General features: G+C 44.8%; 2 protein-coding genes across 5 annotated transcripts in view; one reads left to right on the plus strand and one right to left on the minus strand.

Moving 5' to 3' along the window:
• Positions 1–13267, minus strand: part of ING4 (inhibitor of growth family member 4) — a 56858-nt gene that overhangs the window by 23927 nt on the left and 19664 nt on the right. The window contains exons 1-2 of one of the 4 annotated variants that reach the window (XM_033923830.1): positions 2088–2258; positions 651–722 (exon numbers count right to left, since the gene is read on the minus strand). In XM_033923830.1, the coding sequence (XP_033779721.1) occupies positions 651–722; positions 2088–2124 (109 nt within the window). In that variant the 5' untranslated portion in view covers positions 2125–2258. Of the gene's footprint in view, positions 1–650; positions 723–1894; positions 1947–2035; positions 2067–2087; positions 2259–13267 lie in introns of those variants that run through there. The other 3 variants (XM_033923832.1, XM_033923831.1, XM_033923829.1) reach the window with 3 other exon arrangements.
• Positions 2208–7455, plus strand: MED11 (mediator complex subunit 11). Its single transcript, XM_033923833.1, has 3 exons — positions 2208–2418; positions 4066–4196; positions 6495–7455. The coding sequence occupies exons 1-3, from the start codon at positions 2334–2336 to the stop codon at positions 6633–6635; spliced, it is 357 nt and encodes a 118-aa protein (XP_033779724.1). The 5' UTR covers positions 2208–2333; the 3' UTR covers positions 6636–7455.

The following is a 13267-nucleotide window of genomic DNA, read 5'->3' on the forward strand; positions in this document are numbered from 1 at the left end:
TGGTGAAAGATGTTAGCTTAGCAGGGCTTAAAAAAGGTATGGATAATTTCCTAAAACAAAAGTCAATAGGAATAAACAGTGGGAAAATCCACTGCTTATTCCTAGGATAAGCAGCCTAAAATCTGTTTTACTCCAGGATCTTGCCAGATACTTGTGACCTGGGTTAGCACTGTTGGAAACAGGACACTGGGCTTGATGGACCTTCAGTCTGTCCCACTGTGGCAATTCTTATGATCTTAATCTCCTAGAGCAGTGGTTCCCAACCCTGTCCTGGAGGACCACCAAGCCAATCGGGTTTTCAAGATAGCCCTAATGAATATGCATGGAGCAGATTTGCATGCCTGTCAATTCCATTATATGCAAATCTCTCTCATGCAAATTCATTAGGGCTAGCCTGAAAACCCGATTGGCTTGCTGGTCCTCCAGGACAGGGTTGGGAACCACTGTCCTAGAGAGAAACACAGAAAAGCTTATCCAGTGCTGTTTATTAATTCAAAGGCTAATTTATATTGTTCCTGAAGGAGAGTCATACTCCGATTCAAAGCAAGATCCTCACCCTCACAGAGACATTGATCCAGAAAGATTTGCAGATTGTGATACAAAGATGATACATCCCAAAATATATGCAGTAGAAGTGACAGACTGCTCACCTTCAGTCCTCTGGTCCAGATCCCTCATCAGCTGGAAGTTCCGCTGTAGCTCAAAAGGGAGATTTTCTATACCTGAGATGAAAAGATCACAGAATCAAATGATAAGAAAAGCACACTCATTTCCCCTAAGGATAAGAATCCTTAGGAAGATGTATAATTATTTTCTCTAAAACAATAAAATGTCCTATCCTGACTCTCTATTCCCCACCCTCAAGGCCTACTTCTTGCATGCACTAATGCTGTGGTGCAAATGTCAGGGGGTCTCTCTGGGCATCTCTTCATTTCTCAAATTCAAGGTTGTTTTTCTGCCTAACAATATGTCCATATAATAGCAAATAAATACACAAAGTGCAAATAAGGAAAAAATTACATTACATAAGAGAAATTTTCTTTTCAATTTTTTTACCCTCCTTTTGTATTGTCCTTTACTAGGCTTATTGTAGTTCTCCCTACTTCCCTTATGTATCAGTTCGTCATGTTCGTGTGTGTCTGTTATAGTTAATAATTAAGACCCTCTTTTTAATTGTAAATCGCTTTGAATTAATGATATTGCATTGCGATGCATTAAAATTTTAATAAAACTTGAAATTCCAGAAACCATTCATGGGTTCTAGCGATGGTCTGGATTGTTCAAGTTTAGTTTATTTCTTTGATATACTTTAGTTAGGTGCCATTGACTCGTATTCCAAGTCCTACTGACTTAATGAATTATAGATATAAAAAGAAATTGGTTTTGTGCTAGTATGGTTGTTTTCAGTATGTCCAGGCTGCCCTCTTCGCCTAGTTCCTTCGATCTTCCCAAACATGATATCCTTCTCCAATGATCTTTTTCTTCTCACAGTGTGACCAAAATAAGTAGATATAGTATGTCTTTTTTGCTGCGCAGGTTGTTTATATGCTGGCCCCCAGCTTTGAATCCAACGCTCTCTTCTTCCAGATTTGCTTTTCTGAAGAGGACTTTGCCATAAAAATTGAACAGGTAAGGTGACAAGATGCATCCTTGCCTGACCCCATGTTTTATTGGAAACCAATCAGTGTTGGCATATTCTGTTCTCACTGCAGCTTCTTGGTTTTTGTAGAGCTGAGTTATGAGTTTGGGTATTCAAGTTCTCTATAGGGCTTTTGCTCCTCTCCAAAATCCATCTAACATCGATAGTAATGGATCTTGTTCCTCAATCTTTTTGCAAACCAGCCTGAACTTTCCTGCTCAACTCAACCCCCCCTATCCAGCATTCCCACACTACCTCTCCCCCTGCTGCCACCCTCCCTGTGCTCAGACATGTTCCTGCTCCACTTTTGGGGGAGTCTTTGACGTTCTCTCTCTTTAAGCCTAATCTAGGAAGACGTTCCATTATTCTTAGTGGAGACGGCACGCGTCATCTGACCTGCCCACGCTACCAGCTCCCCGTTTTCCCTCTAAGGAAGGAGATTTCTTACTGTCTAGGTAATGTTCCAGGTACATGCCTGCCGCCATCTTGAACAAAAACAAACCCACTTCCTGTTTGGACAGGAAATGACGTCCCCTCGCAGGCAAAAGGAAATGGACGGATCGCTCGCCCCCGCGCTGAAGAATGACGTCAGCTTAGCGTCCCAGGGGGCGTGTGACGCGCGGCCCTTCTGAGCCTCGAGAAGCGCGGAAAAGGGCGGAGTTTCCTCTCTGTGCGTCACTTCCGTGCTACACTGATGGCGACGCACGGGCTGGCGAGCGAGAGGCTGCGCACCCTGGAAGACATCGAGAAGGAGATCGCGACCGTGCTGCAGAGTGCGGGTACTGGACTCCCCGAGGCCCCGTAGTTAGCTCTCCTCCGGCGTCTGCGCGCTGGTGCAGCCTAGTGCGCATGCTCAGAAACCTCTCCAGGTCAATGCCCAGGGCCCGGTCGGTGACGTCACCCTCGTGTATCCTACTGTCCATGGAGAAGGGGCTCCCAAGCTCCGCCCTCCCACACCATTGCCCATACTACTAATTATTTCTGCAGGGCTGCACAGAGTCACAAACAATAAGAAAACAGTCCCTGCTCCAAAGAGCTTACAATCTAAACAGTTAAGGGGAAATCTGGCTGGGTTTTAAGGCAGAGGGACAATCAAGCCAGTGTGACATCACTGATGAGGTTGGTTCTTATTGGTGGAATGAGGCATGATGACATCACAAACTCAGCTCTGCTTCCCAAAGACTGAAACTCTTCACACTACTACCAGACACACACAGCGCTGTGCAGAGTCAGAAAGAAGCTAGTCCCTGCTCCAAAGCGCTAACAATCTAGGCAGACAAACAGGATGTCATGGATACAGTTAAAGGGAATGGTTAATCAGCAGGCTGGGTTGGCGGGCAGAATAGGATCAAGGATTGAAAACTATATAAAAAGGTGGGTTGTCAGTCTGCTTTTAAACAAAGTAAGGGAAGGGGCTTGGCGGACAAACTCAGGTAGTTTATTTCAGGCTTATGGGGCAGCTAGCTGAAAGGAACAAAAGTCTGGAATTAGCAGTGGAGGAGAAGGGTAATGTTTAGACTTAGAGTGACTTATCTGAGGAACACAGTTCCCTTGGAGGTGTATAAGGGGAGAGATACTGAGGGGCAGCAGAATGAGCACACTTGTAGGTCAGCAAAAAGATCTAGAACTGTATGCAATGGCAGTTAGGGAGTTAAGGAGAAGGGTGACATGAGCGTAGCGAGGTTGGTAGAAGATGAGTCATGCAGCAGAGTTTTGCACAGATTGCAAGGGAGAGAGGCAACACTGAGGGATACCAGTTAGGAGTAGACTGCAGTAATCTAAGCGTGAGGTTACGAGAGCTTGGACAAGAGTCTGGGTAGTGTGCTCAGAGAGGAAGAGGCACATTTTGATGATATTGAAGAGATAGAAGCAACAGGTCTCAGCAACTTGTTTGATATATGTAGAAAATTAAAGGTCAAAATCAAAGACCACTCCAAAGTTGTAAGCAGAGGAGACTGGAACAATGACAGTATTATTTACCAAGGTGGAGGAAAGATGAGCAGCTCAGTTTTGGACATATTTAGTTTCAGATGAGAGCAGGACATCCAGGCAACAATGTCAGCCAAACAAGCAGAGACTTTTTCTTGGACTTTAGGTGAAATTTTGGGTGTAGAGAGGTAGATCTGGGAGTCATCAACATATAGGTGATACCGGAAACCATGGGAGGAGATCAGAGCACCAAGAGAAGAGGTCCTAAGACAGAACCCTGGGGTACACCAACCACTAATGGGATAGCAGCAAAAGAGGACCCACCAACACATACACTAAAGGTCCCTTGTCACAGACTCCTCTCCCATACTTAGGTTTAACCTGTGTATTTACCACCCTCACTCGTCCTACTCAGTCTGCCTTCTATGACATCTGGCTCTCCCTCTCCTATCTTCTCCATTATGATGTGTGCCTTCTCTTTGCGTGTGTCTGTCCAGGGACCGTGACCCTTGAACTCTCAAAAGAGAAACCTAATGAACGTTTGTTGGACCGTCAGACAGCACAATTTGTGGCTTCTGTACAAAAGGTGGAATCTGAATTGTCCAGCCAGATCCGCTACCTGACCCAGGTGAGAAGCAGAGCATGCTAGCACTGAGCCTTGCATAACTCCAGGATACCTAAAGACGGGAGGGTATAATGCTCAGAGCAACCTTGCACCTTTCAAAACTTTCCCAAAAACCTTCCTATTTTCTTATGCCTTTGTTTGACTCCCTTTTCCACCCCCCACCCCTTATCTCACACTGGATTGACATGGCAAGACAAGCACACTTCTAATTTTCTATTTTACTGTTTCCTAAAATTGCTATTGTATGTTCAATACAATTGTGAATTGCATGGATGTTTTGCCTAATATATATAGAAACATGATGGCAGGTAAAGGCCAAATGGCCCACCTAGTCTGCCCATCTGCAGCATCCATTATCTTCTTCTCTCCATAAGAGATCCCATGTGCTTGTCACACATCTTCTTGATCTTAGACACAGTTGAACACTTGTAGGTCAGCAATAAGATCTTGAACTGTATGCGATGGCAGATAGGGAACCAGTGAAGTGACTTAAGGAGAGGGGTGATATGAGTGTAGTGAGGTTGGTATAAGATGAGTCACGCAGCAGAGTTTTGCACAGATTATAAGGGGGAGAGGCAGTACTGAGGGATACCAGTTAGGAGTAGATTGCAGTAATCTAAGCGTGAGGTTACGAGAGCGTGGACAAGGGTCCGGATAGTGTACTCAGAGAGGAAGGGGCGAATTTTGGTGATACTGAAGAGATAGAAGGGACAGGTCTTAGCAGCTTGGTAGATATACGTAGAAAATGAGAAATCTCTCTCCTACCCACTTTTTCAGCATCTTCTCCCCTCTCGCTCCTACCCATTAAAATAGTAAAATTGTAAATGATGGCAGATAAAGACCTGAACGGTCCATCCAGTCTGCCCATAAGTTATACTCATTAAAAAATACATGATTACATTAACTTGTCTCTTCTTTGATATTTCTGGGACATAGACTGTAAAATCTGGTATTATCCTAGGTTTAAAATGCTGAAGTTGATGTCCAAGCTCACTCCAGCCTCTCTAACCATCCCATTGTTTGCAGGACATCTACCATAAAGTCTGGCCAGTAACGTCCTCCTGTTCCATATTAGTGGAGTTCACATTGATGCCCATCCTACACCAAATCACCATATATGGAACATAGACTGTGCAGGTCTGTCCAATACTGGTCTTAGTTCTTTACTTTACATCCTTCATTTTCTAATTAGAGATCCTCTATTTTTATCCCACACTTTTTTTGAATTCCATCACCGTTTTCCTCTCCACCACTTCCTTCAGGAGTGCATTCCAGGCATCTACCACCCTCTCCGTGAAGAAGAATTTCCTAACATTGCTCCTAAGTCTTCCTCCCCGTAACCCGATGCCCTCTAGTTTTACCATTTTTTCTTCTCTGGAAAATATTTAGTTCTATATTAATGCCTTTCAAGTATTTAAACATGCAGCATCTTCTCCCCTCTCTCTCCTACCCACTAACATGCAGCATCTTCTCCCTCTCCACTTCCTTCCAGCGTATTTCCCGCTCTCTCTCCTACCCATTTCCATGCAGTGTCTGCTCCCCACTCTCTCCTAACCATTTCCCTTCAGCGTCTGTTCCTCTCTTCCCTCCCACTCTCTCTCCACTTCTCTTTAGTGCCCTTTGCGCAGTCCAGTTGCCCCCTCCCACTTGCCGCGGTGTGGGCATCTCTCTCCTCCTTTCCCCTCACCTTTGGTGATGATTTTAATTTTTTTGTCTCCGAGATGCCTGAGCCTTTCATAAAATCATGTGTGGCTACCCAAACTTCTCCTCTGACCCAACTTCCTGTTTCCGGTTGCGTCAGAGGAGAAGTTTTAAGCCGCCATTGTGCAACTTGTTTAAAGGCTCATGCCACTCGGAGAATTGCCACAAAGATGAAGGGAGGGAGGGAGATGCCCAGACGGCAGCGATCAGGAGGGAGATGCTGGACTTCACAATTGGTGACTGCACGCGTTCCCTCACCTAACTGTGGAGACAAGGCCATTCACCACTCCACGGGGCAGTGAATGACCTTGTCCCCATACCTGCAACGACCATTTTTTCCTCCCCGTTTCGGCAGGCTACCCACAGGTAACAGCCACCATGCCATTCTCTACTTTGTCGTTCACCTATCTGCATCCTGCCTCTGTGCATTTGCTCATATACTAAAATACTGTTATCACCATAAGATATTAATCTACTGTGTAGTGAAATATTGTGTGTGCTATAAAGGGGGAAGGTTGTGATGAACCCTAGGCATTGTCATTGCAGGGAAAATGACACATTTACTGTTTTCTGGAATTAAGGTAGTTGTGTTTCAAACAGGTGGCAACAGGACAACCCCATGAAGGCTCAAGTTACTCCGCCCGAAAGGACTGCCAGATGGCTTTGAACTGTGCCGATTATGCACGTGTTAAGTTGGGAGAACTTTCAAAGACCTGTGAACAGATGCTGGAGCAACCATAACTTACTTGCACGCTGATACAACAGTAAAAGCCACTGGTACTCAATGTAGCCTGACACTGAGGCAGTGATTTCATATCACAAGGAGAATCACATACTTTAGGATTATTGCCCTAGATTGAGGACCATATAGATGTGTCTTAAAGACACCCATTGGCCTCAGGGAGAAAGCCGAGAGGAATATGCAGGATTACTGCAGAGGTGAGAGAGAGAAAATAAAGCTTTATGTAACTCTGTCATTTAAATTGCCCCATTGGATCAGTGTCTGTATATTTTTATCCTAGACCACTGCTTGAGGTTTTTTTTAAAGCAGAAGTACACAGAGTTTCACTTTAATAGTAGCTGTTGGTGCATAATGCTCCTAAATGTTTGTATCTAGGGTTTTTTTGGGTGGGGGAGAGGGGGGAGTTTGTGTGTGTTCATACTTTTCAAATAAAGATAAATTGGAAATATTGGGCTCACAATTGAAACTTAAACATCTAAAAACTCACCCAAGTTGGCACTTGGACGATCTAAAAGACAGGAAGAGAGTTTCTGGAAGAGGCATAAAAAGAGAGCAGATGCCATATGGAAGAGGCAGAGAGAAGGCAGACAGTGGACGGAAGGAAGAAAATGACAAGAAGATAAGGAAAGCAGAAACCAGACAAGAAAGGTAGAAAAAAAAAATTCTATTTATTTATTTTTGCTTTAGGATAAAGTAGTATTGTAGCTGTTGATAATGATTTATTAATAGAAAATGGAAATAAGGTGATCCTGTTTATTGGACTAATTTTATGTTTAAATCTGTTTTTATTAACAATAAAGAACCACAAACAAGGCAAAATGACAGGCAATTTTTTAATGTTACAAGAAAGGTAATCCCCCCCCAAGAGGACTGTACTTTGATGTCCTCCTGGATCACAAAAGGCTCCCCCCCCTCGTCACCCTTCCCCCCAAAAAAAAGATCCAATAGCACAAAAAGAACCAAGGTCAGACAGGTGGGGTAGGAATCAACTGCAGTCTATTCAAGATGCGACTACGACTTCCTGGAGGTAGAATGTCTAAATAAGGAGACCAAGGATTGACAAAATCTCTACTTGTGTGACGAGAGGAGTGAGCCACGCGAGCCTCCCATCCCATAAGTTCATGTAATTTGTTTCTCCAATACCAGTAGGAGAGAGGGACATCTGCCAACCAATAATTCAAAATATAATATTTACTCAAAATATAACATTTACTCAAAAACAGTTTTTCAGCAGAAATATAAGACAGAAAACAGAGAGAAATGAGCAAACAGCATATGAAGCGCAGATAGTGGAACCGGAATATGCAACAGTCCCCACAGGAAAGAGGCCAGATCCCCCCCCCAAAAAAAACCCAGAATACTCTCACAAAGCGAAAAACCATGAAAATAAGAATTCACTTCAGTGTTACAGATAGTACAAAGCTGGGTGTCCACACAGCCCAGGTGGTAAGCCTGTCACTGGGGTGTGTACGCTCTCAATAGGGTTCTACAGTGACATTCCCGGAGCTCAGTATTATGTACAAGAACAGGGACACGTTTAAGAGCTCGGAGCAAAAAAATCCACACAAGCTCCCTCCCTAAATCCCTCTGCCAAGCCTCCAAGACAGAGAAAAAATCCCGAGAGGGCCCAAGGGCACCCAGCTGTCTATGAAAGAAAGAGACCGAGACCTGAGGCTCAGGACTCGCCCTTCCAAAAAAAGTACAAAACCGGGTCCCAAAGTTCAAAGATAGAGAACTCCCGACCTGAAGAAAGAGGTTTTAACCTCTGAAAGCTAACTGAGAAATGTATTAGGCCAATAAAATGACGGGCACTACATTTTCTTCCCACCATGCCCCATGCCTCCTACTCAAATGCAAAATATAAATCAGTGGGCTTCCCAAAGCCCTGCCAGATGAAGATCTCTTCCTCAAGGAAGGAAGGGGGAGATTTATTCAGAGATGTTTAGAGGTTGCAAAGGAGAAAAACTGTACACTGGCACTGGTATGGTCATCTTTGTTTCTTTTGAATTTTAAAATAAAAGAAATGAAGTGGAAATAAAGAAGCAAATAAGAAAATGGGTAAATAAATGGGAGCCGGGCGTGGTGGGGTGAGGCAGGAGGCCCAGTGGACTGGTGTGCCTAGGGGCCCTCAACGAGTTAATCCTGCCCTGCATGCACCATGACCTAGCCTATGGAATCGTCAAGGGACTAACCTAATCTTCATTACTGAGAGGGGCTTCAGATGGACTGCACAGCTCCCTTATGGGCTTACTTGGAAATTGCTGTTCCTCAATCTTCATTAGTCTGTGGCAGCCTGGAAGGACTAAATGAAAGTAAATTAGCCGCATGACCAAGATGCCTCATGCTGCAGGGACAGAAGAGTGGGTCCTTACTGCTAAATGAATGGCATCAGAGAAAACTCCTTTCCTAGTTGCCAAGTCTTCCTGGCACGTTCATGAGGAGCTGCTATACATCAATGAACTTAGCAGACTTGGTCTGTAGACACAAGTCAGAAAGCAATTTAAAGACACGTTCCAATGTCCATGTGAGCAGTTTATTTCATTCATAGTTACATAGTAGATGACGGCAGATAAAGACCCGAATGGTCCATCCAGTCTGCCCAACCTGATTCAATTTAAATTTTTTTTTTTTTTTTCTTCTTAGCTATTTCTGGGCGAGAATCCAAAGCTTTACCTAGTACTGTGCTTGGGTTCCAACTGCCGAAATCTCTGTTAAGACTTACTCCAGCCCATCTACACCCTCCCAGCCATTGAAGCCCTCCCCTGCCCATCCTCCTCCAAACGGCCATACACAGATGCAGACCGTACAAGTCTGCCCAGTAACTGTTGTTGGTGAGGTTGAGGATGACCCCTGAGGCCACATAACTCTTTCTTCAGACCAAGCCAGAAACATGGGTATATGCACTCCTGGCAGCAGATGGCAGGCATAGAACTACATAGTTTCTTACCATCTTTATGACATCACCTTATAAGTACCATGTGGATTTCTCAGTCTCTAGCAGATAGTAGGTGAGCGATTCTATGCAGCCTGGAGGTCCTCTGGAGTCCTCTTTTAGACTGGTGGCTGGGGAATTTTCCCTTTTGGACAAAAAGCCTGAGCAAAGAGACTGACTGGTGGAGTTGTTGCTTATAGTCTTAGTGCTACATCCAGATGGTTCAGGTCGCCTTCCCATGCTCACTCCAGTGCAGGCTCGCCTATGGCAGTGTTATCTACTTTTGCCTTGATCCTCCTACATTTGGGAAGAGGCACTCGAGTGCCCTATCTGGGGATCATGTCAGCAAGCAAAACAAATTTAAAAAAATAACAACATTAAGAGGTGTATGGTGGCTATTTTTTTTTATTATTATTTTTAGATAGATTCTTATCCACTGTGGAAGATGTCTATATCCATTCCTGTTTTCTGGGGTTACCGGTCCCCACAGCGCTCCCCAAAGCTTGTTTCACCTTCACCCCAGGTGAGTTTATTTGTCCTCTCTGCTTAAATTCTTCTCTACTAAAACAAAAATAAAAGTTCCCACATCTGCTGAAATTTTACATCATTTAAGTGATGGAGAGGAGCTAGTACTTTTCAGTATCTTCATTTCAATTATTCCACTTATTCAGGAAAGGAGGAGAAACAGCCTTTATACATATCTTTCTCACTGTCTGAGATATTCTACTGCTTAGGGGTTTAAAGCCTCGGCCACAATTACTGGTATATTACAGAATTTGATTAAATACACATCTGTTCTACTGAAAACAAATGTAACATAGTAGATGACGGCAGATAAAGACCCGAATGGTCTATCTAGTCTGCCCAACCTGATTCAATTTAATTTTTGTTCTTCTTAGCTATTTCTGGGCAAGAATCCAAAGCTCTGCCCGGTACTGTGCTTGGGTTCCAATTGCTTAAGTCTCCGTCAAAGCTCACGCCAGTCCATCTACATCCTCCCAGCCACTGAAGCCCTCTCCAGCCCATCCTTCCCCAAATGGCCATATACAGATACAGACCGTACAAGTCTGCCCAGTACTGGCCTTACTATTACTTTCTGATTCTAGATCCTCTGTGTTCATCCAACGCTTCTTTGAACTCCGTCACCGTTTTCCTCTCCACCACCTCTCTCGGGAGCGCATTCCAGGCATCCACCACCCTCTCCGTAAAGTAGAATTTCCTTACATTGCCTTTGAATCTACCACCCCTCAACCTCAAATTATGTCCTCTGGTTTTATCATTTTCCTTTCTCTGGAAAAGATTTGTTCTATGTTAATACCCTTCAAGTATTTGAACGTCTGAATCATCTCCCCTGTCCCTCCTTCTAGGTATATATTTAGGACTTTCAGTCTCTCCTCATATGTCTTCTGGCGCAAACCTCTCATTTTCATCGCCCTCCTCTGGACCGCTTCAAGTCTTCTTACGTCCTTCGCCAGATACGGTCTCCAAAACTGAACACAATACTCCAAGTGGGGCCTCACCAATGACCTGTACAGGGGCATCAACACCTTAAGAACATAAGAATTGCCGCTGCTGGGTTAGACCAGTGGTCCATCGTGCCCAGCAGTCCGCTCCTGCAGTGGCCCTTAAGTCAAAGACCAGTGCCCTGAGTCTAACCGTACCTGTGTATGTTCAGGTTTAGCAGGAACTTGTCTAACTTTGTCTTGAATCCCTGGAGGGTGTTTTCCCTTATAACAGCCTCCGGAAGAGCGTTCCAGTTTTCTACCACTCTCTGGGTGAAGAAGAACTTCCTTATGTTTGTACGGAATCTATCCCCTTTTAACTTTAGAGAGTGCCCTCACGTTCTCTCTACCTTGGAGAGGGTGAACAACCTGTCTTTACTAAGTCTATTCCCTTCATTATCTTGAATGTTTTGATCATGTCCCCTCCTAGTCTCCTCTTTTCAAGGGAGAAGAGGTCCAAGTTTCTCTAATCTCTCACTGCATGGCAACTCCTCCAGCCCCTTAACCATTTTAATTGCTCTTCTCTGTGTCCTTCATGTACGACGACCAGTGCTGGATGCAGTTTTCCAGGTGGGGGCGTATCATGGCTCGGTACAGCGGCATGATAATCTTCTCTGATCTGTTCGTGATCCCCTTCTTAATCATTCCTAGCATTCTGTTCGCCTTTTTGCATTGCGCAGATGGCTTCATTGACTTGTCGACCAGTACTCCCAAGTCTCTTTTCCGGAGGGGGGGGGGGGTCTCTGAGTACTGCACTGGACATCCTGTATTCGTGTATAAGATTTTTGTTACCGACATGCATCACCTTACACTTATCCATGTTAAACCTCATTTGTGATGTCACGACCTATTTCTCAATTGTGTTCATGTCACCTTTCAGGTCTTCGCAATCCTTCTGTGTCTTCACTACTCTGAATAACTTCATATCATCTGGAAAACGGTGATTTTATTATTTTACAGGTGGGGAGGACCGGGCATGCAGGGAAACCACCCAAAAGCCTGATTTCAGCACCCCCCCCCTCCCCCCCCAAAATCGCCAAACTCTGTGACCCACAGACACCACAGAAACATGTGCTGCAATGCATTTCAATGGCAGCCAGCAATACACAGTGCAAGCATAGGGAGATCAGTACCTCAGGAGCTGATTAAACTGGATTTTTCACATCTTTTGACCACCTCACCTTTCCTGTCGCCTCAAATCATGACCACCAGGACCCCTCAGGGAAGACACGCAGCACGGTTCCGATCCCAGCGTACCTCCTCAGAACCGCAGTAACCTGCGCTCTACCCCTTTGCGGATGAACCAGGGGAGAGATGGCTCCCGATCCAATCTGCAGGCTGTCCAAAGGGTTTACTGCAGTTTCAGGCTTACAGAGCACCGTCCAGAAGTAGACAAAATTTAAAATGTCTGTGATCTCCCGAAGGATCATTCGCACAGAGTTGATCCGCAGCACTAGGAATTGAAAACAAATCACGAGCAGAATTAATTTCAACCATGCAGTGAAGCTGCAGGAACAAACTGAGCAGGACAGGAAGGTCCCAGAGGCAGGTAGCCCAAAGGGGAGGAATCATCTTTTAGCTGCCCTGCAGCTGAAGCTATCAAACATACAAGAACCCTCTAGTTCTGTCTCCAGAGGGATTGTACAAGAGTCAGTATTGGGGTCAATGTGAGGCCAATTCCAGCAGTACACTTGCAGAACTAGTACTAGATGTTGTGGATAGTGATGGAGGTGGGGTACATAAAATTTGGCTACTTCTGGGCTTCCACGGCCTCCCCAATTTCCATTCTTTCAACCCATAAGGGTAACCGAGGTGACTTAGCAACCCCCTGGGGGACGTGACTGGAAAAGCTGAAATCAAATTTGCTACATTCTGCTGAGAGCATACAGTATAGTGCCATTCGTGATTTTCTCTATCACTCTTGCCTGGGCAGGATAATAAAGTATCAGTTGTTCAGTGCACTCCTTGGGATCTACTCTGATCCCTTGACACACTGGGTGTAGCAGTTACCACATACACACTGTCACTGAGGTAGTCTTATGACCCCTAGTTCCACCAGCCCTGATGCCACCCAACCTCCGAGGAGCAACTTGGTTCTGCCAAGGGTTGCACAAATGCTTTGGCTCTCTCATCTTAGGTTCTCATCACTTCTCCAGATGATTTGCTGGTTGCATAAAGCTCCAACCCTGGCAGTGGG

Source organism: Geotrypetes seraphini, chromosome 16, assembly GCF_902459505.1.
Source record: "Geotrypetes seraphini chromosome 16, aGeoSer1.1, whole genome shotgun sequence".
Classification (NCBI taxonomy): domain Eukaryota; kingdom Metazoa; phylum Chordata; class Amphibia; order Gymnophiona; family Dermophiidae; genus Geotrypetes; species Geotrypetes seraphini.